This window comes from Equus caballus, chromosome 31, assembly GCF_041296265.1.
Source record: "Equus caballus isolate H_3958 breed thoroughbred chromosome 31, TB-T2T, whole genome shotgun sequence".
Classification (NCBI taxonomy): Eukaryota; Metazoa; Chordata; class Mammalia; order Perissodactyla; family Equidae; genus Equus; species Equus caballus.
The window spans coordinates 10,219,380-10,242,578 of record NC_091714.1 but is presented as its reverse complement, the minus strand read 5'-3'; the positions used below and the strand labels follow the sequence as shown (position 1 = coordinate 10,242,578).

The 23,199-nt window shown below is 43.8% G+C and overlaps 1 protein-coding gene across 5 annotated transcripts in view; it reads left to right on the top strand.

Annotated features, from left to right (window-relative positions):
- The first annotated feature begins 4,487 nt into the window (after positions 1–4,487).
- Positions 4,488–23,199, top strand: part of SNX9 (sorting nexin 9) — a 104,063-nt gene continuing 85,351 nt past the window's right edge. The window contains exon 1 of one of the 5 annotated variants that reach the window (XM_023632961.2): positions 4,488–4,696. In XM_023632961.2, coding sequence (XP_023488729.1) covers positions 4,595–4,696 — 102 coding nt within the window. In that variant the 5' untranslated portion in view covers positions 4,488–4,594. Of the gene's footprint in view, positions 4,697–4,962; positions 5,197–5,581; positions 6,142–23,199 lie in introns of those variants that run through there. The other 4 variants (XM_023632962.2, XM_070256312.1, XM_070256313.1 and 1 more) reach the window with 4 other exon arrangements.

Here is a 23,199-nt window from a genome sequence, read left to right as displayed (position 1 = left end):
TGCTGAACCATTATAGCCATATCTAAGAAACTTCAAGTTTTTAAAAGACGAATTTTAAAAACTATCATTTCAATGTGAAAAAATGAGTTGGGGCTAGAGAGTTTCTGAGTCATGACGATGAAGTTATTAATTTCTGCAGTTAAAACAAAGTGCTTTAACTTTGTAAGTGTATAGTCATAACACCTAACCGTCACTAACCGAACCAAGGGCAAGAGTTAAGGGCCATTCTTCTCCTAGCGCCACCAGCTGTCACTAGTCCAGGCTTCCTGGGAATCTTTATCACTCCATCTGCCTCCGCTTGATAAAAAGAGGGCAAAGCCTAAACAGAGCAGCTCTGTTGCCCTGGCTGCAGCTCTTTTTTCTTTTGAAAGTGCAATCTAGGTATAACCAAAAGCAGTCTGTCAATGCAGATCAAATTTCTCAGCCAATCAGTTGTGTTCTCGCCAACGGGAGTAATGGAAACTCAGGCTGTAGAGGAAGTAACTGAACTGGGCGTGTGCTTGGCTCCGTGCCTGGGTTCTGGGTTCTGAGGGCAGCCCACGTAGGGCACCACCCCTGAGGATGCCTGTCAAAGGAAGGAGATGGTTGGGAGGGGAGAAGGAGGTGTGAACGGGTGATCAAATGGAAGCACCGACTCCCCAGCTTTGCCCAGGGCTCTTCATGATTATCTGAGCGAAGTCAACTTTCTCGTTTGGGAGAAGCCACTGTTCCACTGGGCAGGTGGACTCCGTGAGACGACACAAAAGCATGTCATGCTCCTTCTGTTCTTCTAGTGTGGGTGGGTGGCTCCTAGCGCAGTTCAGGACAAGAATCCTTGTCCTGTTTTAGCAATGACTGTCTTGACTGTCACAAAACTCCTCTCCAACTTCTCACCTAACATATTTTTAGTTTGAAAATGAAATGTTTTGGAGAACTGTGATAAGAGAAGTGGGCTCTTGTCCCTGCTCTGCCTTAATTCGTGGCCATGGGTAAGTCATTTAACTCCCTCGGTCTCATTTCTGCCCCTATAAACGAGGGGACTGGCATTTTATAATCCCACGTACTTGGTAATTACATGCAAGACAAACAAATGCCAACCAATAACTATAAAGTACATGAGATGTGCACGTCAATAAGTCACACTAAAGAGATCTTGAACACAATGAAAATCTTCATTTACTGCATTTTTAAATAATGAATTGGGCACTACATTTCCAGTAAACACTGCTACATTTAGGAGTTTTATTTTCGATTTTCCAGTCTAAATCAACATTATTTTATAAAATGTTATCATAAGGGAATGACACTTCTGAAGAATACTTTTAAAAAACGGGATATTAGGGCTGCTCGGTGGCATAGCGGTTAAGTTAGCACGCTCCACTTTGGGCCAGGGGTTTGCAAGTTCAAAGCCTGGGCACCGACTTAGCATGGCTCCTCAAGCCATGCTGTGGTGGCATCCCACATAAAATAGAGGAAGATTGGGACAGATGTTAGCTCAGGGCCAATCTTCCTTACCAAAAGACAAGAAAACAGAAACCAAAAAAATAAAAATAAAAAACAGCATATTGTTGAGTAAACATGCAACATTTCACATTACCTTAGATAATGACAGACAGTGGTTTTCAAATGTGTTCCTCAGAATCCTGCGAGTTGCTTGAAAGCAGACTCGGCAAATGCCCTATTGCTTAATTCGTGATTTGCAACGCCTCTTGTTCATTCATTTCCTCATTCATTTCACAAAGAATTAGTGGTGGCTTACTCGGAGCTAAGTGTGGCGCTAGGAGCAGGTGCGAGAGGGGCCCAGAGCCTCCTCCCCTTAACTTACCTACAGTCTGATGGGGGAGGCAGGCAAATGGTCTCTCCAGTGAATAAGAAACTGAGCTAAGTTTCCAAGGTCAAGGAAACCAGTACTCGGAGACCTTCTATCAATAACCTTGACTTAGACTGGGGCAGGAACTGGACAGTGCCGGGAAGCTCTGAAGGACGTGTGGGAGGTTAGCTGGTGTGTGAGTGTGGTGGGGGGGGGAGTGCATGGGCTCCTGCGTATTGGGTATTTCAGACCAAGAAACAACTTAAGCAATGTAATTTGCAAGTCCCCATGCAAAAGGAAAATGGGAGGCCCCTTGTTCAAAACCATTAAGAATTTACTGATGGTGAGAGCAGAGCATTAAAGCAAGAGCAGGGTGCCGCTAAGCACGAGGCCCTGCACGACTGCACACGTCACGGACCCAAGAAGCCAGTCCTGGCCCTCTGCAAGGAAGGGAGTGTGATGCTCAGGAGGCAGGAGGAAGTGAGAGGCCAGTGGAAGCAGAGCTCTGAGAGGGAGTTGGGGATCGGGCTCACCTGAGGTGTGTGTCAGTGACTGCTCTCCTGGGCTCTATAAAACAATGCTGTGATATTTTTACCACCTCAAAAATATAGGTAGTGACTTTTATTTATATATGTAGTGACGTTTACTTAACTATTTATATAGATTTGCATTAGTCATTCTGAGTTCGTTGTCTCCACAGTTACTTCTGAAAAATGGAGCCAGAGCTACATAAATTGTTCTAGAAGGAAAAGCTTGGACTCTGGTCTTCTGTCTGTCTTGGTGCCAGGGGCACAGGCTTATTGGTTACCCAGAACTTGTCAACTGAGCATGCAGAAAGGCACAGGTCAAAGGAGGAACTCCAACTGTGTACCTTCCTGTCAAACACGAATTGTTGAACTGCTTCAGGGAGCTGTACCCAGCTTTCAAATGTAAAAGAATACGGAAAACTCATTATTTATAGTACTACTGTTGCCACACAAAATTAGGGTTCTTTTGCCTGGTGAGCATTAAAAAAGCCAATGATTATGGCATCAGCTTTTGGGGAAAGAAATGTAGCTTTATTTCGCGAGATTAATCTGCAAGGAGACAGGCAGCATGTGCCCTCAGATCTGGGTAAAATTTATGGGATGAAGGGCAGGGTGGTCTGAAGTGTGGAGATAGATGATTGGAGGTGAGGAGAAGTGAGGTAACTGATCTGTGCAAGCGTCGTCAAGCTTCATGGCTCTTCATAGGACGGGTGTTCACAAAATGGCGCCTCACCATGATCTGAGGTCATGAGCTTAGCTCCTTGACGGCAAAACGGTCACTTATGGAGCATTTGCACAGGCTCAGTTGATGGGTTAGAGGTCTCAACCAGCCTGAACTGGACAAGGGAGGGCTCAGCTCCTGAAAGACAACTCTTAATTACCCTGTTGATAAGATGGGGTTAGTTGAACTGGTCCTGGAGGGCCCATGGTTATATTACCCAGGTTCATATCCTGGCTTTTCCACATATTATTGTGTGCTCTTAGTCAAGATAATTAATTGTTAAAGTGTAGACTCATTTTTAAAATAAAGTAATACATATACATACTCAAAAATCCTGACAGTAGCATTTGGAGAATCTTTTCAGGAATCTTTTAGGTATATACAATATATTTTCATATTTTTTACACAAATAGATTGTACTATACATAATGTTCTTTTTACCTTTGTTAATACTTCTTAAAATATCACCTTTTTTTAATGGGCTTCCTAGTATTTCATTTGTATGGATGTACCATTTTTATTGAAACAGTCCTATTAACAAACATATAGGTTGCTTTCTGTTTGGGGTATCACAGAACAACACTTTATTGAACATCTTTGCTCTTTTGTGCAAGTCTGACAGCAAGATAAATTCCTAGAAGAGCTGCTAGGTCTAAGGTTATGGTCATTTTCAGTCTTGGTGACTATTATTGCATCAGCCAAGTTATTTAAGTGAGCCTTGATTTCTTCATGCCTGTAAATAGTGGACAACAAGGACTTTCTCAAGGGTTTCTTAACAGGATAAAATGAGATTAAGGCATGGAAAAGCCTAATATACAGCAAGTGGGCTGTCATCGAATGTCAGTCTCCAACTCTCCTTTTACTTAGCAAGGCAGCTATTTATAAATGTTATGACTACAGCCTTAGCCATGAGCTCAGCAAACACAGAAATCCACAGAAAATTCTATAACACCATATCCATTTTAAACCTCATTGTTAAAGGTAACTAGTGAACTCTCTGGAGGTGAAATAGAATATTTTCGAGAGGACACAAATTTGACATTAACTCTAAATAAAGTTACTGCTTTCCTAGACTAATAAAGCTGATTTGATTTGCTAGTTGCCCCCGATATATATAGATATATATATCCCTGATGATAAAAACAAAATGCGCTAGGTTAATAATTAGGATAGATCTCTGTGCTCCCTTCCGCAGCACATACACTAAAATATATTTTCCAGTGGTGTTTTTGGTAGGTGAGAGAAAATCTTGCTGCTCAGTTGAAGTCAGTTACCAATAAAACCCATATATCCAACTCTGAAGACAAGCATTTGACGAAAAAAAGGGCAAATTTGAGATCTCTCATTTCCACTGTGGAAGCCTGTTTTGTCTCCCCCAAAACTCTGGGGCCCTGAGGCATTCTGAAATCCATCAGGCGTCCAGAAGCAGCTTAATGGGACATCTCAGAATGAAATCCCCGGGCGCCGGGGCCCAGGCGCTCCAGCCGGGATCCCAGCCTGCGGCCACTCCAGGCCGGAGGCAGGACCTCCTGGAAGGGCCGGTCGGGCCAGGCAGCCATGGCTCCACTCCGTCGCGGCTGTTTATTGAGCACTCATTTGACTCGGCCCAGCAGCCATCCCGAGCCGGGACAGAGATGCCCGGCCCGCGGACGGGCCCGGGTTAGGCTCGCACCTCGTGCACCGCGCACGCAGAACGCCCGCCGTGCGCGGCCTGGGGGCCCGGGGGACGCGGCCCCCCGGCAGGGCGCTCCCGCAAAGCGTGTCCCCCCTGCCCCGGAACGGGCAGCCATGCGGGGCGCGGCCGCGGATCGTGACCCGGGCCGCCGCTCGGGGAGGCGCGGGGACAAAGGGCGCCCGGCGGCGGCGGCGGCGGCGGCGGGGCCCGGGGCGGAGGCTCGGGGCGGGGGCGGAAAGTGGGCGAGGAGGCCGGGCCGGCCGAGGGCACCGGGCGCGCTTCCGCCGGTCGCGCCGCGCACGCCGCGGTCCATGGGCGGCTCGGCCGGCAGGGGCGGGGGCCGCGCAGCCGGGGAGCTGCAGGAACTGGAGCAGCGGCCGGCGCCTCGAGTCGCCGAGCGCCGCCGCCGCTGCCGCCGCCGCGCCGGGGCCCAGCCGTAGCCGCCGCCGCCGCGGGAGACGAGCCGCCCGCCATGGCCACCAAGGTGAGGGGCGCGCGGCGCAGGCCCGGCCGGGCGGCGGGCGCGGGCGGCGGGGAGGCCGAGGGGCCGCGCCCTCGCTGGGCCCGGTCGGCCGGAGGTCCCCGGCGGGGCGCGGGCGTTGCGGGGCCGGGTCGGGGCGCACGCGCGGCGCCGTCTGCGAAGTTCGCGCCGGAGCGCGGGGCTGCGGCCCGGACGGAGGGGACGAGCCTGCGGCCCCGGAGCGCCGCGCCGACCCCCGGACCATCCGGCTCCATCCCGAGCGGCGTCCCCTCCCCGCCGCCCCGCGCGGCCGGCTTCGGCGGCCGGGAGCGTCCCCTCCGTCCCCCCGAGGAGGGGACCCCAGCCCCGCGGGCCGGTTTGGGGGGCGCGCCCCCCGCCCGCGAGGACCGGGCGTTTTCCCCGCAGGCCGGCGAGCGGGGGCCCCGGGGAGGGAAGCCGCCGGTGGAACGGCCCGCGCTTCCCCTTCCTCCCTTTTTCTAGTTTTTTTTCCTTTTGTTTTGCTCGCTTTTCGGTTTGAACGGTGTTTCCAGCATGAATCAACTCCAGGGAGGGAAATAAACCCGTTTGCCTGAAAAAGAGGCCCAGGCCCGGATTACGTGGAGCAACTTTGAGGCTTGTAATTGGCTTGTAATTGGCCAGGAGCGGGGGGTTCGCTCATTTCGGGGGATTGTCGGTGGAATCGGCGGTCGCCTTTTACTACCTGAGTCTGCAGGAGCCGCCCGCCCCCGCGCCCTTTCCTGGGGCGTTTTCTTGAGTTTTTGATGTAAAACAGTCACTGGGAAAACCACGGGTCACCGAGCGAGGATTAGAAATAGGAGACCCTCCCGGGAGCCGCCGATGTGCTTTGGGAAATGGATTGACTTGTGCAAAGAGTTTTTGTGATGTCACCTCTGTAAACATCAGCGCCTGCTTCCACGTTCATTTTTGAAATCTCTAAGCTTCTTTGGGGTTGGTGAAAATAGTAACTTTTTTTGGCTGTCGGGTTTAGGGTTTTAGTAGATAACTTAGGGAAGTGATAAAGTTGAAATCCCTTTGAAAGATTAGATTATCTGATATCCTTTCAGTCTGTTAAATTTTGTACTCTGGGTCTGGCTAGGTGTGCAGTGTTGTTTTGAGAAAAAATGGAGATTGTCCTCCAGGGAACAACCTGTTGCTTGGTGTTACTGAAATAATTAGCTTCTTGTTAATATGTCGTTGGCTATGCTCTTCCTTGGTTTTGTTAGATGTGATAGAATTGGCTGGCGTTTTAACTTATATAATTTTGTGTTGATCTTTTGAAAAACAAAACTCAAGCCAGGGATTTCTAAGGAAATTTGAGGTTTGCTGCCAAAGATGCCAGAAATGACCAATTACACGTGCTATTTTACACTCATTCTGCAACCTTAAAAGCTGTTTGTGGTAGATATCTGTTCCATGGTGGTCATTGTTGTGGTATTTTGCTCTCTGATCTACTCATGCATGTTACACGTATTGTCCCTTAAGTGAGACCCAGCTTAGCAACTCCTGAGGGTGTACACAATGCACATTTTATTTGATTGTTAAACCTGAACTTAATTTTTCCGTAAAATTGAAAAGGATAGTGGTTCTTGCGCTAAACTTGAATTGCACGTGTCCTTGCTAAACACAAGCCTTAAAAGCTTGTGTCAGCACTTCCTACTGTGTTATCTACACTGGTCTCGAGACAAGTCCAGGAATACTGACTTTTCCTTTCTTTAACCTTTCTCATCACTATTCCACATGTTGCTCATTTCCATGTTTACATTATGACAAACCACTTCCAGTTTTAAAAAAAGGGGGAGCAAAGAAGCGTTTATGTAAAAAGGACCCTGCCTCAGTTTCCTGGTTTTCGTACTTCCTGGTGAGTCCTGGTGGTCAAACCAAAATCTCAGCTTTTGACTGTTCCCAGAGAGTAAAGTTGTCCTTGTTGTCCCCACCCCGCACCCTGCCCTTAGGAACGTCTGAGTAGTTTGGGGTTTTTTTCTTTCTTTTCTTTAATTGAGTAGGTAGGGAGAATGTACCTTTGGTAAGTAATAACATCTAACTTTTTATAAAATTGAAAACTCATAAGACACTTGGGCTCTTGCTACCGTGATCAGAAATAAAAACAGTATCTGGATATTTTAGGTAGTGTTGGGTTTCCCTTTGAATTTACCAGAGAATGGCTTCAGTTCTCTTCAGATATAATTTTCGTATTTGTTCTTATTTTCTTGAAGATGCAGCTATCTTTGAACTGTCATGCTTTCTTAAAAACTCCATTGGTGTATTCACAATAGAATGGAATTATCTTTTATAAGAAAAACTTGAATTGGGCCATTCTTCACTGCCAAAGAAAGTTAATCAGTAACTGCAGATTTTAAAGGGATTATCTGTTCTTTGTTTCTAATCGTTACTCCGGAGAATGCTGAATTCAGTTGTGAGTCTGTCTGTCGCTCTGAGGCCAGTCTTGTCTTATTTAACAAATACAGCAAAAGGCCAATAGGAGTGTGTAAAGTCTTGACTTCTACTCGAAACCTCAGGACGTTATTTCAACACAGTCGTATGGTGAATTTAGGAGTAAAATAAGTTTTATTTACTAAGTCTTGGGAAAGAAATTCTCATATTTGCCCATATATATCAAAAGGGACATGAAGTAAATAGTTAGTGGAAGTTAATCTGTTGCTGTATAATTTAACTGTAATTTCCATGTCAGAGTTGACCTTTAGTAACTGATTTGGATCCTTTTGTGCTGACATAGTCACTTTTAGGAGTAATCATTATAACAAGATTCTAGAAGTCCCTGATGCTTTTTTTTTTTTCTCTCCAAAGATTTTATTTTTTTCGTTTTTCTCCCCAAAGCCCCCCAGTACATAGTTGTATATTCTTCGTTGTGGGTCCTTCTAGTTGTGGCATGTGGGATGCTGCCTCAGCGTGGTTTGATGAGCAGTACCATGTCCGCGCCCAAGATTCGAACCAATGAAACACTGGGCCGCCTGCAGCTGAGCGCGTGAACTTACGCACTCGGCCACGGGGCCAGCCCCCCTGATGCTTTTTTTAAAAAAATTTTTCTTTCCAGCTCCAACATCTAAAGTTGTACGTTTGTGTTACTGTTCTTGTCTGGTTGAATTAAGTGGGTGTGGAATATTGAAAATACTGGTAGGAAATGAGTGAATTGGCCAGGACTGTTCCATGATATACATTAGTGAGAACATGTTAGAAAGCATAGTTTGTATATTCTGTCCTGAGCAAAAACCTCTTTATTTGAAGGAATGGAAATATCTTTCTGAAAGGCCTTAAGGCTTAAAGTTGGTTTTGATAGGTTTTTTTTTTTTAGACAGAATGGAAAATGCTAACCATTCAATTTTGTATAACAGTAATATTTTCTTAAGTGTCTTAATAAATAGAATATCTGGATAGTATTTGTATAGTCGGAGAAAACTTCTATGACAGTAGAAGGGGTCAACCAATTTCTAATTAAAGAAGGAATAGATTAGAAAGCATAAAAGTTTTGCTGTTTTTTATTGTGCCTTGTTTTCATGTTGACTATCTAAGAAGAAAATTATAGTTTTACTCTGATTGCCCACCTAACACTTTGTAACTTTGCATGTGCTGTTCCTTTCTTTTCTGGAATGTTGTTTTCTGGCCTCTCTTGTGTTACACCTTAGGTCTCAGCGAGAGCGTGACTTCTTCTGGCGAACTTTCCTGATCTCCCAAGCTGCCATCTTACGTTTGTTTCTGTCGCCTTTAGGATGTTGTCACCCCAGGAGGCTGGGAGCTTGTGTGTTTGCTCACCTTTGTATCCTCGGTGACCAACGCAGACAAGGCTCTTGATAAAGTGATATTACACTAATGAATGTTGAATTTTCTTGTCTCAGTTCCTCCCTCTCCAGTTTGAAAGAGCAAAAAGATATTCCATTGAGATAGGTGACTGTTAAAACTCCTTATCTTCAACTGTAAGCTTTCATTCTTTCAACTGTGCATTTTAGTAAATATTTTTTTAAGTATACGCGCACAATAGAAAATACACATCTACAGCTTAGATACTAGGAATGTTTTTTAAATAATTCAGTTTTACTAATGATTCTATGAGAAATTGGTTCATATGTCTTAAGGTAATTGAAACAAACTTCATACTTCTGACACTTGAAAGGGAATTACCTTTAATCCTTGAGTTGTTAGAAATGTGTTTGATTTCCAAAAGTAAGAGTTTTCCTATTTATCTTTTTGTTAATGATTTCTAGCTTAATTGCATTGTGATCAGGGAATCTGATTGATACTAACAGTATACCTGAAAATTTGCTGAAGCTAACTTTGTACTAGCATATAGTCAGAAATGTCCCACCTGTGCAGGGAAAGAATATATATATTCTCTAATCGGTGTGTGTGTATTTATTCTGTGTATGTCCATTACATTGAACTTAATTATGCTATTCCTATCTGTGTCCTTATAACTCTGTTTGATCTGGTGTATCTAACTGATCTTTTGTTTACTTGATGCAGATGTTAAAATGGTGAATTTTAAACTTTTTATCATTATGAAGGGACCCTCCTTATAGAGAATTTTTTCAAAGACACTTTTGTCTGAAGTTAATGCGGTTTCGCTGGCTTTCTTTTGGTAAATATTTCCTTGGTATATAAGGGTCTGGAGCTGACTTTTGCCTTTTTATGTAGTCTGGCAGTCTTTGTGGCTGGAGAGTTTTGTCGCTTTTATTTGTGATGACTGGTGTCTTTGGATTGCTGGCTGCCATCTTACAGATTGAGGATTTTCCCCCCTTCCTTCTTCGCCCCCTCTTGACTTTTTGGAAAGTTTGTCCTGTATGTCGCTTTTTTCCAGTGGTTACCATAAGCATGTATGTCACCATTTTTAAGTCAAAGTCGGAAATTACTCAATACCATTACCCTCATCCTGAATTGCTGGAAGACTTTTAGATATTTCACTCATTTCCCCAATATAGTCTTTTATTGCCCAGTATTTTAATTCTATCTTTTCCACCACAAATTAGACATTATTTTCGTCTTCTGTACAGTTAGTGTTTATTTGGATTTAATCACGTTTTACTTACTGTTCCTTCTTATGCTTCAGTCCTTTCTGCGATAATTTGTCTTCTGCCTAAAATGAATTCTTTGCAATTTCCATTAGAGAAGATTTGTTGTTGGTAAATCTTTTATGAGTGAAAACGTATTTTGTCCTGTTCTTGAAAGAGCTTCCTAGGCACAGAGATCTAGGTTGAGAGTATTTTCTCTCAGCATGTTTGAAGGTGGTATTCCCGTGTTCCACCGGTTTTCAAAACTACTGCTAAGAAGTTAGCCATCTGATCTTGTGCTTTGTGAATGGTTGGTCTCTGCCCTCTGCCTGTTTTTAAGACCTTCCCTGTGTCTTTAGCATTTTGTGGTTTCACTGCCGTGTGTCAAGGTGTGAATTTTATTCACATAGATTGAGATTTATTGGGTGTCTTAGGTCTGAGGATGGGTGTTTCAGTAGTTCCAGAAAGTGCGGTTCACTAGAACTTTCTGTGATGATGGAAATGTTCCACATCCGTGCAGTCCTGTATGGCAGCTGCCTGCACATGTGGCTGACCAGAACTGGAAATGTGGTTAGTGTGACTGAGGAACTGTGTTTGAATTTTAATTTAAGTGGCCGCACATGGCTAACGGCCTCCGTGGTGGGGAGTGCAGTGGTAGAAAATTCCCCGAGATTATTCTTTCATGAATGGTGCCTCTTCCTCCTCCTCTCTTCCTGGAACTCAACTTATCGTGGAAAGGTCCACCGACATCCAGTGTCCTGACTGTCCGCCTGCCGCGTTTCTTTGTGCTGCATCCTGGACGCGTTCTTTGGCTCTTTGGTTCGCTATTCTTTCTTTGGTTGAGCCTAATCCACTCTTCTACCCTCTCTCTAATTTTCAGCTGTATTCTATTTTTGGAAATTATATTTGGTTCTCTTTCAAATCTGCTTGGTCATTCTTTATAGTCTCTCATTTTTTCCCCGTTTTTTTAAGCTTCTCTTAAGCATAGTGCACATTTATGGTTGTGTTTGTTGATCCTTATGTCTGAAGTGTGATTCAGCTATCTGTTTCTGCTTCTTCTCACTCCTGGTGCCTTATTTTCTTCTGTGTTTTATGATTTTATTTATTTTTCCCGTGAGTTGCTCATTTTCCTTAGAACTTCGTCTGAGGGAATTTTGACCTAACTTGAAGTTACGTTCTTCCAGAGAGAACTTGTCTTTGCTATGCCAGTCTCCTGGGGACACTGCGTCCTTGGGGTCACTGTGACTTTAATTCCTGACTCGGTGGTTTTCCAGCCGTACTGGGGGACGTAAAGATGGACCTCAGATCTCAGGAAGTGTCCCTTATTCCCCTACTCTGGGTTGATGATAAGACAAGTTCCCTTCTTCCTTTTGCACAGCAGGTTCTTCGCTTTGCCCCTTTATGCTGAGATCCTTTGGGGTCCCAGCTTCTAGCTGAATCCAGGTGTCTTTATCCTTTACCTCCCACCCCCTTCCCCAGCCCTCCCGAGACAGCCTTCATTCAGCACAGACCCAAACTCAGGGTCTGCAGGGTTTGGAGGAGAGTCCTGGGTGGAGTCCTGTCTCAGCACGTTTTTCTCCCCTGGTTTCTGCTCCCACTTCCTCTGTGACCTCTCTGGATCCTTTCCTTTTTGCTGACTCAGCAATGTGTCTATTTGTGTGTCTTTTGCTTCTGATATTTTATTCAGCACTTCAGTGTTTCAGTCTGGTGGGGGTTCAGGGTGTCAGCCTGCTGTGCCTGCTGCAACTGAATCCAAGCCAGAGCGTGTTGATCAGAGCCTGTGAAGGGAAGGCATGGAATGTGTGTGCACAGAGCATTACTCTGCTCTTTGGAGGGGAAAGGGTAGAAAAGCAAAGTTGTTAAGCATTTTAGTTGAAAGCAGACCTTAAGTCAAGCAATCAAAGTAACAGACTGTGGGCATTTCACTTTGCAGTTGGTATTTCTTTTCTTTTTATCCCCCCTCTTGACTGTTAAAAACATGTGATAGATGTAGCCCATATTACTCATTTTTAGGCCTTGTAAATACAGCGCTTGAGGATGTTATTCAATGTGACTCAATTCTTCTAAGCTATTCTTAGTATCTGAAAATGGAGTCATAGAGTGTTACTACCTGCAGAGACAGGATTCAAAAGTCACCTGTTTGTGGTTGTTCATTAGGTCAAAAAGGCATGTAACGTTAGGGATAAGTTCACGAGGGCAAAAAATGCAACTTTATTCTGGGAACTGTTACCTGCCATTGTTCACTGACTCCATCATTTGAACTCCACATGGGCTCATTGCCAGGTCCTCTGCTCCACGCTGGGATGTCAGTCTGAAGGGCCTTCTCTTTGCCCTCAGAGAGCCCCTCACCAAAGTTTTAGTGTCCTAGGGGAGTGCAGACTTTCTGTGGGGCTCCTGCTCCAGCTTCTTGACCCAGCAAGGCTTTCAGAGGAGCTGAGTCTTGAAATGTCTATGTTTTTCTTTAATTCATCGGGTGAACATTAACCCTCATTCTGTCACATCAGTCACCTTACAAACACTTACACAGTACATCTTGACAGTCTGCAAGTCCAGACTTTGTCCTGTAGGATCCAGATGTTCAGGAGACATTTCACTAGCTCCTATGTGCCTGTCTTATGCTGGAAGAGAGGGTGGTAAGATTTGGATCCTTGCCTGAGACAGCTGACATTCAAAAACTGATGAGCTCTCTGAAATGCACCAGTTAAATGCCAGTTTAAGTGGATTTTATGATGCAGGTCAGTGGAAGAGGGCTTGCAAAGGTAGATACACGTGTTAACAGTAGTTGTCTATCTCGTGATGGCTACACTTGGGCACTTTTTTCCGCCCCTTAGTGTGATTTGTATTCTCAAGATTTTGAGTAATGAATATTTATTGCATTTGTAATAAGGAAGAAATCAAGTTCATTTGTTTTTTTATTTAAAAACTTATTGTCATTAGCCAGGCCTCTAAAGCAGATTCCCAGACTTACCCATCTTCTGTTAATTTGTTTTGAATTATACTAAGATGAAAAAACCTGTTTTTAATGAATGCTTATAAATAGTAGGTGGCACCTCAATGGGAAAATGCTAATACATTCAGGTGGAATACATTACAAGTGGAAGCATAAAAATTTTGCTTCCTCGAGCGCCATATTTTCTGACTTCTTCCAAAGGAGAAAAAGCATGCTTTTTAACTTTTAAAAATAAGTGAAAACTTCCTGAGCAACCAGCACTGAACCTGAAGGTCTTAAAAATTGCTGCTTTATAAATATGTCGTAATTTTCCCTGCCTGTCTGCACCCCCCCCCACCCCCAGGAGCCTCGAGGAAGCAGAGCAGTAACCCTTTTTGGCTCAGGAGCAGTTTCATCACTTCTGTCCTCTCCCCACCTTCATAGATTCTCTAGTCAAGAGTTGAATTTAAGATTTTCAGCCCTTTCGTTGATGTGTCAGACTGACTTTGTCTCGTAATTGCCGTTACCAATAAATAAAGCATGTTCACTATCCTTATAACCACAACACCGGAAAGTCAGTAGCCTTTAGACTACGAAAGCCTGTGGTTATATTAGGTTGATCCATCTTAACCATTTAAACCTGAGGTGATACAAAATATATAGAGGTTGTTTTTTAAAATTCTGGTATTTATAGCTACTTCTGGTTCTAGTCTTTACGCCTATATCTATAATATTTTAAAACCCATTCCCCTTTTTGGTAAGTAAAAATATCTCATGCTCTTCCTGTACTTTGTGTTCTAAAAGTGATAGGTGGTGGTTCTCTAAAATGCCGGTATTAAATAATTTCCCCCAAACTCCCCTCTTCTCTGACTCTTTAGGACTCTCTGTAAAGAAAGATTATGGCAGTGGTTATAAGCTTCCATCTAAGAGAGAAATTGGACACTCACTGAAGTGCCTCAAAGTTTTATGAGTGGCGATCGTGTTGCCTGAGTTTTCGGCATTAGTGGTAGACCTGTGGTACCCGACTGCGTCACAGTCCCCACCCTGGGAGCTTGTTCAATCACAGATTGCTGCCTTCCGCCTCCAGAGTTTCTGATTCAGGGGTGGGGCCCAGAACACGCGTTTCTGCCATCTCCTGGGAGATGCTGCTGCTCTGGGGACGACACTTGGAGAACCACTGTTGCAGAAGATGGAAAAAGAAAGTAAGAACCTGGGTTCTGTCCTCGATTCCTCCCCAGCCTCTGTGGACTGTAAATTGGGTGGGCCGCGCTACCACGCCCTGTGCAGTCAGTGTTGTTTCTTGCTTAAAGGGCTCTTCTGTCTAATTGGGTTCAAGTGATGCTGAAAGTCAAGAGATTGGTAAATTCTCAAAAGCTGTTTAGTTTCTCATCAACTTGTGGTTTTCAGTAACTTTGCAGTGCCCTATTGATTGGTCATTTGTATTGTGTGCACAACGACTTGACACTGTTGGGGTCACTGGTGGTGAGGTGACTGGCCAGTTAGCCGGAAAGCATGCCTACGATTTTGTATGTCATTGTGGTTCACAGTAGTCAGTCCACATTTATTTGCTTTGTATCAGATGTTCCCAAAGTGCCTGTGTAATGATAAGAATTTTTAGTTCACTGGGGGGGATTACTGTATAAAATACTCTTGTTTGTAATTATTTTATAATTCAGATAATCTGATCTTTGTGTAAATCCAGTTTTTATCTTATTCGTGTGGTGTGCACCTGCACTTAATTTTGATGACTTTGAATTTCATCACAGTGAACTTTCCTCTTTGCCCACTTAGACGCCTCAAAGGAGTGAAATAGAACCAAATATAATTGCTAAAAATAGAATATAATTGAAAATTAACGGGATAGTAACAGAGCAGATTAGGCCCAAATAAAGAAAGAATAGTGACCTGAAGCCAAAGAAAGAAGAGCTTGAGAAAAGAATGGGGATAGTCCTCAAGTGGAGAAACCGCCCTTGGAATAATTAAATTGATTGTTCTAGGACTGACGTATGGATGAAGGCAGAGGTGTACACCGCCGTAGAAAGGAGCCTCATGATTGAGAGGCTGGCTGTGTGCACGCCACTTGCCTGTGCACTCAGGAAGAATTTACGTGTGTCTAGGAAGAACAGTGCAGGAAAATACTGTGAAGTCCTTGTTGGCATTTACACCATTCAGAGTCTTTTTGTTGGATCCATAAACAGCATATGCTCTTAGTTATGGAATACTATTCATTTTCACTGGCTGTGGGTAACGTTAGATTATCATCATACATAAATATCAAAGGATATTTACAGGAAATTTTAAGTGTGCTACCAAAAATTGAAAGCATGTTTCTTTTCATTTAACAGTCTCTCTCCAGAACTTATAAACCCTGTAAGTGAACAATGCATGCGCATTTTCCTACTCTCAAACAGTTTATCATTTAATGGGGGGGAACAGACACTTTCATCTCTTCAGTTAAGTTTAGTTGCTGTGGCAGAAGTATGTGCAGTGTACAGTGATGGCAAAGTATTTGGAGTCATGAATTGATGTCAATAAAGAGGCCACAGTTGGAAAATTTTATGTAAAAAAAAATAAACACTAGCTAAATACTCCAACGTGCGTTAGTGCTAATGTGGAAGAGGATCATTTCTCTCCTTGAGTAGAGTAGGGAGTGGTGTCAAATAAATGAAGATGGCTCCAGTTTGAGGTCTCCTAAAGAGTTCTTCCTTATAATGACTGCCCTCGCAGGCTGGGAAGTACATTTCAAAGAAGGCGTACGTTTCCAGTCTCCCTGTCGTGATCTAATATTTTATCTGGGGCTGGTCACACTCAGCCGCTTTCAGGAGCCAGTGAGCACCACGTGCAGAGTCTGTTTCTCTGGCACGGCTCGTTCTAAATCCCTGTGGCCGTGGACGTAGTGTCTCAGAATGGTTAAAACAGATCTGCTCCTTTTGATTTGCAGCTTAGTGGTTTAGTTAAAATGTTTGGAGTATTTTCTGTGCCTGGTTGGAAAAATCCAGAGTTCATTCTAGATTGGAGATTCCCAGCTGGGGAGCTTTCAGGGGATCTTTAGATCTAAATGAGCAAAAACATTGTCACAGACTGTGTATCGTACTTCTTCACAGTTGCAGTTAAAATTCACAGTTGTTTTAAAAATATATGTAGATTATTAATAAAACATGGATACATTTAAAAATGCTAATGACTTCATAGTATCTTTTTGGTATTAAGTATTTCTAATGAATTGTACTTTTGTATAATTACTATTGTTTATGGGGCAACGTGTATGTAATGAATTAATTTTGAGGTTGTTGGCATTCCTCTATGATTCATGGTAGCTGTGACATAAAAGCGCATTTCCCTTATTACTGTTTGATTTCCCTTGAGTTTTACATTTAGAAGAGAAATTCTGTTGTGTCTTCTATTAGAGATGCAGTGAATGAGTGAAATCAGTTTTATGTGATGATGAAGTTTATTTCAATGCAGTAGTGGTGGAATGGCATGGAGATTGGGAGTCTGGGATCAAATCCAGCCACGTTACTTTGGAAAGTTACTTAGTGCTTCACTTTTCTCATCTGCAAAATATAAGTAATAATATGAACTTGAGTGTGAATTCCATTGCACAATCCGGATGGGCAAAAAAAATAGAACTTTATTTTTCTGTAATAATTTACAACAGCTTCTGTCCCCATCCTGCTGGGAAGTGGACCTGTATGTTCAGTTCGCACGCGGCCTCCTCTTGCCCAGGGTTAGGTTTGCTTTGAGGGCAGAGAGAGTTACATCATGCCCCGGGGGCGCACCCCGGCTAGCCCTCAGTCCCTCTGCACAGAGGTGTCACTTGCTCCTGTGGTCCTCACCCCTCGGTGTGGTGGTTCCCTCCTCCACTGCTTCCTTGCTGTCGCCATGCCCTGGAGGGACCCGCATCTCTGCAGCGCTGGAGAGACTTTCTACCCTGATGCAGTCAAGCGCTATTTTCCCTCCAGTCCACTTGTTGTTTCATTGCGGTCTGGCACCAGGGGGTGATGGTTCTCTCTCCAGGTCTCACCACTGTCTCTAGACTCTGCTGTGTACTCCCCACTCTCTTTTCCGCAGCCCGGGTCATCTTTTCCAGGCTTTGAGGGTGGAGGCGGGGGTGGGAGAAACGAGGTGGGGCTTTGTCTCTCCTTTGCAGCATTTCTCACAGATGTTTCCCACTGAAGCTCAGAGTCCTTCTCTTCTGAGGGCCTTGGGACCCACAGCTGGGCAGACTGTGTTGTCCTGCTGCATCGTATCCCTCTCCTGAGGCAGGGGCCCAGGGGGCACTGCTGGTGTGGGTCAGGGTTGGGGGTGGGGGAGGGATAAGGGAAAAAAAGCCCTAAAGGTGAAAAAACAACGTTTCAAAAATACTGTCTGTACCACATTATCTCAAGAATTAAGTAAAAATTTATGGAAAGGGCTTACCAAAGGATAGTTGTTATGGTTGGGTAATCTTATTCAAATTATTGTAAAAATAAACTGTCAACTAGGATCTGACAGACGCCAAGGTCTAGGTCTGCCTTAACTGTATTCGGGGAGCTGAACCAAGTGTTTCTGGTTTCCAGTTACTCTTGTGGAGGTGATGAACTTTTCTATCTGCTGCTTCTTTATCCAAAACTTTGTTAACCCAGTTTCCCGTTGTCTGGGTTTCTGGCAATTTGAGTTTGGTTCTGTTTATCACTGCCTCAGTGTGCCTTGTTAATTCTGGTAAACTACCTTTCAGACATCCAAACGAGATAAAAACATTCCAAAAACAGTGTTGGAGGCATAGAAGACAGACGTATGAATGAGGTTCCGAAGCGCATTGGCATTACTAGAAAATCTGATGTGATACCACTGCGTGTGTTCAGCAGATCCGTTCACTAAGTTCACAGAGAGCAGCTCTCATTGGATCCTCACAGTGTGCCATCATCATGTTATTTTGTTCCTTCAGTAAATTGTTGAGCATCTACTATGGGACAGAAACTGCTGAAGCATTAGGAACACAGCATTAAAGAAAATAGTCTAAGATCCCTGTACTCAGGCAAAAATCCCTGCTCGCAGGGCCCTTGTCGTCTAGTGAAGGAGCTGGCAATAAACAAGGTCATAAGGAGAAAAAGAAGGTGAGGAGAAACACACAGCTGGGAAGGAGGAGAGAACGTGTGACGGGGTGTGTGCTGCTTGCATGCGCACAATGCTAGATGGGGTGACCGGTCACTGGGAAGGTGACCCTCAACTCAAGGCCTGAAGAAGGGAGGGAGCTCGCCATTTGGACCTCTAAGGAAAGAGCATTGCCCTCAGGCGGGAGCATGCCTAGAAGTCAGTGTGGCTGCGCAGAGCGGAGCTGGAGGGAGCCCCCAGGAAGAGTGGCATCGTCCCCCAGGTCCTAGAGTTCTGGGGGATGAGGGCTTGGCATTTTTTCTGAATGAGATTTGAAACCACTAGGTTTCAACACCTAAGATGACTTTTTCCTTTCTTTCTTGTTTTTTTTTTTTTAAAGAGTTGAGCTTGCCTTTATTGACCAAAGCTAACTTCAGGGAGTTAACACTCTGTTATTTTTATATTGAAGTTGAGTCTTACTTTATCCCTTCTTGAAGCTTAATTGATTGGATCTAGTTAAAGTCACTCTAGGAAAATCCTGTGCTCCATTTAAGCCAGTGAGTGAGAAAGCTACAGAACGATTGATAGGTTATCCTTTTATATAGGAGGAATCTCCCAGTCAAGTCAGTTGAAAAGAATTTTTAAATGAAATTTAAAAAATCTCTAACATACTGAATTTTAGGTTCTGTCTGACAGAAAGTTTCAGATCGTGTCACCTGGATATACTGAAAGTAAATACAGACACCCATCAGACCATTTCCCCCTTTGGGCTGTAAAATAGTGGGATTGGCTGTCATCATCCTATTGACTTGACCGGTGTTCGTCTGGACTGTAAGTAAAATATGTCCAAACTGGCAGATTTTGAGCAGATATAAAAGTATTTATAACCAGTTACAGCCCACTACGTTCCTTTCCTAATTGGACTCGCTGCTGAAGCAGTTTCTTGAGTAAACTTTCTGAAGCCTCAGCAATTTCGAGAACAGCAGTGTAAGAAAGCAACCGGAACACTGAGAATGGGGTCAGAATGTTCTCACGGGCTTAGAAGAAATGGCATCAACCTGGCTTAGGATTTTCAGATTCCATGCGTCTTCATTTTCCTGGTTCCATTAAGTGATTTTTTTTTTGGTATGAAATATATTACTGAAATTTCATACTATTTGCACTTAAGAACTCCATGCCTGTGAGTTTTTAGGGTATTATCTAAACAGTTTGGCATGATTCAGTATTCTTTATTTTAACTTTTTATTTATAAAATTTCCAAACGTAGGCAAAAATAGAATATGTGGTGAACCCACTGTTTACTCATCGTCAGCCCCAGCAATTAACAACTCCTGGCCAAACTTGTTTCCTCTAAACTTCCTTCCTCCTTTTCCCCTTCCTTTGTTATTTTGAAGCAAATTTCACGCATACTATTTCATGATAAATATTTCTGTATGTACCTCCCAAAATAAGACTTTTTAAGAACACAGTAATTCCTATCACATTTAAAAATTAAGAATAAATCCTTAATATCTTGAAATCTCCAGTCTGATGGTATATGGTGTAAACATATTCGTAAATTAATAGTTTGCTGTATTTTTGTGGCTTGATATGCGTTAAGGTAAGGACAGTGCCATCTAGTTCGGCCAGATGCTTTGGTGATGATACTTAAAACTGTCATTGCTTGGCATTTGTATGAATCTGCCAGTGTTCATTTAGAACGGATTTTGCCATCGGTAGAGTGGCTACAGCTAACATCCCCAGAGGTTTTAGGATGTGTTATGTTGCTGTCTGCTTGTCATCTCACTGCACTTAACACAATCCTCAACAGACAAGGTGCTCCTAAGCTGGCAACAGGAGGATGCTTAGAACTAGAAGTGAAGAGAATGGGATTATTTGCATCTGTTACATCAGAGGTGACCAAGACATGGCCTGACCTTTCACCTCCAGATGTTAACTGTAGTTGGCTAAAAAGTTGATGAAAATAACAGTTGAAAAGGAAATACCATCTTTTTTTAATTTGAAGTACATAAATATACATTTATTCACCAATCCTTTGATGGAAAGACAAGGTCTTGTCTTTGATTCTGTTCCTCTGACTGGAGTTGTAAGTGATCCATCGTGAATGATAGAATGCATTGCCTCTGGCTTCCATTTTTAGTTTCTTTTAAAGAGCTTAGAGAATTTAAAAACAGTTTCAAAGCATTGTGAATATAGAATCTTAGATTATAAAAATTCTTTCCCATATGTCTTAACTGTTGTCTCAACTACACTGAACTTTGACAGTAAACTTTTCAGCAACTTATGTTTTATCAAGGCTCCTGAAAACATTCAACTTAATTTTCTTAGAAACAATTACTCTTTTCCACTGTCGTTTCATTAGCTTATGTAATAATTCAATTGCTTGGCTACAACTATAAGTACAACTGACATAAACGAGTTTGAGAACCATCTTGGTAATCATGTGATGATTCAACTGGTGGGATCAGAGTTGCCGCTGGATATTAGACAGTGGCTAAATGAAGAGTTCAACATGCCACGTGTTTTATACGGAGCTCAGAGAGCGTCAGTAATTGGGTAGATTGGCCACATGCCATACAGGCTGCATGATACTCTCCTATTAATGAGTCAGATTGTTGTGATTTGTGGCTAGTTCCCTGGGATTGCTTAGGTTAGAGTCTGGTTCTCGCAGGCCCCTCAGGCTTTGAGGAGAGTTGATGATGGGTGGTGAATTCAGTATTCTTTCCTCACTATTTTAACTTGATCAACTGCCTTTAGTAAATCGGTATCCTTGTGCCATATCATGATTTAAACAATTATCTAAAAAACAGCAAAATGTAGTTTACTTAAGTAATCTATCATTTTTGTTTTACAAAAGAAAATGGGATCATAGCTCTTTAAATTTAGAGGCTCCTACAAGGATGGGGAGCTTAATAGTTACAGTATCTGCAGTAGTCTTTCCTTCTACCCTAGAAGTAGGGGAAGACTTCCTCCTATGAAAAGATATATTCTGCTGGTGGCGATGGGACACAATCTTTCTTGGCATTTCAATTTAGCCTATTTTCAGTGCTTATTTATAATTTGAAACTAAATGAACTAGGTTTATCATGGAGGATATAAAAGAAGACAGACATGGTCTCTGTCCTTGAGGCCTTTGTGATTTTAGTGTTTTAAAAAACAACTATACAAGACCACATTCGATAGGAAGATGAAAGACACTGACCAAGTCGTTAAGGCTCAGGATACCCTCTCCCCTACTTTCTCGGATTTGTTCCCTCGCTGCCAACACCTCCTTCCCTGCCCACAAATAAGATCTCTGCCCACTGTGCTGCCATTCTCCTGGTACAGTCTCTCTATTACACCACATTCTTTTGTAACTTTGTCTCTTTTCCCATCAGCCTTTGAGGGCAATGGCTCTTCCTTGTTTTCCTATCCTCGTAGAGTGATCAGTAGTAGACACTCAGTAGACGAGTTTTCGAGTAGGAGCTGGGAGCCACCTGGTATCCTGGAAAGGCCCAGGCTCTACCATGAGACAGTCCTGGGTTGCAGCCTCAGCTTCACTGCTTTCTAGCTCTGTGATCGTAGGCAAATTAGTCACTCTGGGCTATGGTTCCTCATCTGTAATTATGCCAGAGCCTATCATATCCTTTGGAGGGATGTTAAACTTCTTATAATGTGCAGGAGAGTTCCAAAAGAAAGAATATAAAAAACTGTCCTCCTGTTGCCTTGATGTGAATTGTGTCACCGTGAGAAACATTGGCCCAGGCTCATCAGGCCTAGGTCTGTCCCCAGAGCTGGACGTGGGGTTACCTTACCTGACTCACAAGAGGGAGGGATGAAAACCTGAACAAGATGGGGGTGGGGGTCCAGTAAAGAGGGAAGAGGAGGGCCTGAATGTGTGAGCATCTACACTGTGGCTGCCAATGGTGGCTTCCTGGGTGGGAGAAGAGAGTGCTGTGGGAGGGGGTTTGGTGTTGTGGAGGAGGAGATGGGGTTAGATTTTTAGGGTGGGGTTAGATTTTGGGCGATCTTGCCAGGGAAATGAATCTGAACTTGATCCTAGGTAAGAAGTTATTGATGTGTGTTTCTCAAGAGAGCCTCCAGCAGCAGTGTGCGGAGTTGACTGGAAGAGAGGAGAGGTGGCCGGAAGATCAGTTCAGGGGCCAGGATGGCTCCAGGGTAGCTGACATCACAGAAGCTGGAGGGCAAGGAACTGGATTAAAATTCCAGTTTTTCCATTTGTCGGTCCTTCTGCCTCAAGGCAGGTTAGTCGAGGTGTGTAATTGGTTTGAGCTGCTGTTTCTTCTGTAAAACTGAGTAACGCCAGGGGCTGGCCCCGTGGCCGAGTGGTTAAGTTCGCGCACTCCGCTGCAGGCGGCCCAGTGTTTCGTTGGTTCGAATCCTGGGCGCGGACATGGCACTGCTCATCAGACCACGCTGAGGCAGCGTCCCACATGCCACAACTAGAAGGACCCACAACGAAGAATACACAACTATGTACCGGGGGGCTTTGGGGACAAAAAGGAAAAAATAAAATCTTTAAAAAAAAAAAACAAAAAAAAACTGAGTAACGCCACCATCCCAGGGTTGTTTTGAAAATAAGTCTGGACCTGGGTGAAGTGCCTCATGCCTGGAGACGTTAGTTCATCCTCCCTCACTTTCCTCATCTGCTCGGATTTCCCTTTTTGTGCTGTTTGTTAGTTTGCGGGAAGGGTCAGCTGGAAGAGGAAAAGAGGGTGCTGGCGCAAACCTGGGCAGAGGCACATTTCGTGCCCCGTAGGTGTGTAGTTAGGCCGCCACCAAGGAGCTCTTCCAGCTTCTCAGTCTTCACACGTGACGAATCCCTCATTCGGTAATCTTTGCCCCTCTCTTGGTTGCTGTTTGGTCTAAATCTCTTCATCTGAACCACCGTGATTCATTCTTCCATCTTTGGTACAATAAACTTAGCCGCTCAAATTGTGTTTTGTTTTGTGACTTACTTCTCTCTGGCAGTCTTGTTTTACTAGATCTTGAACCTTACACCTG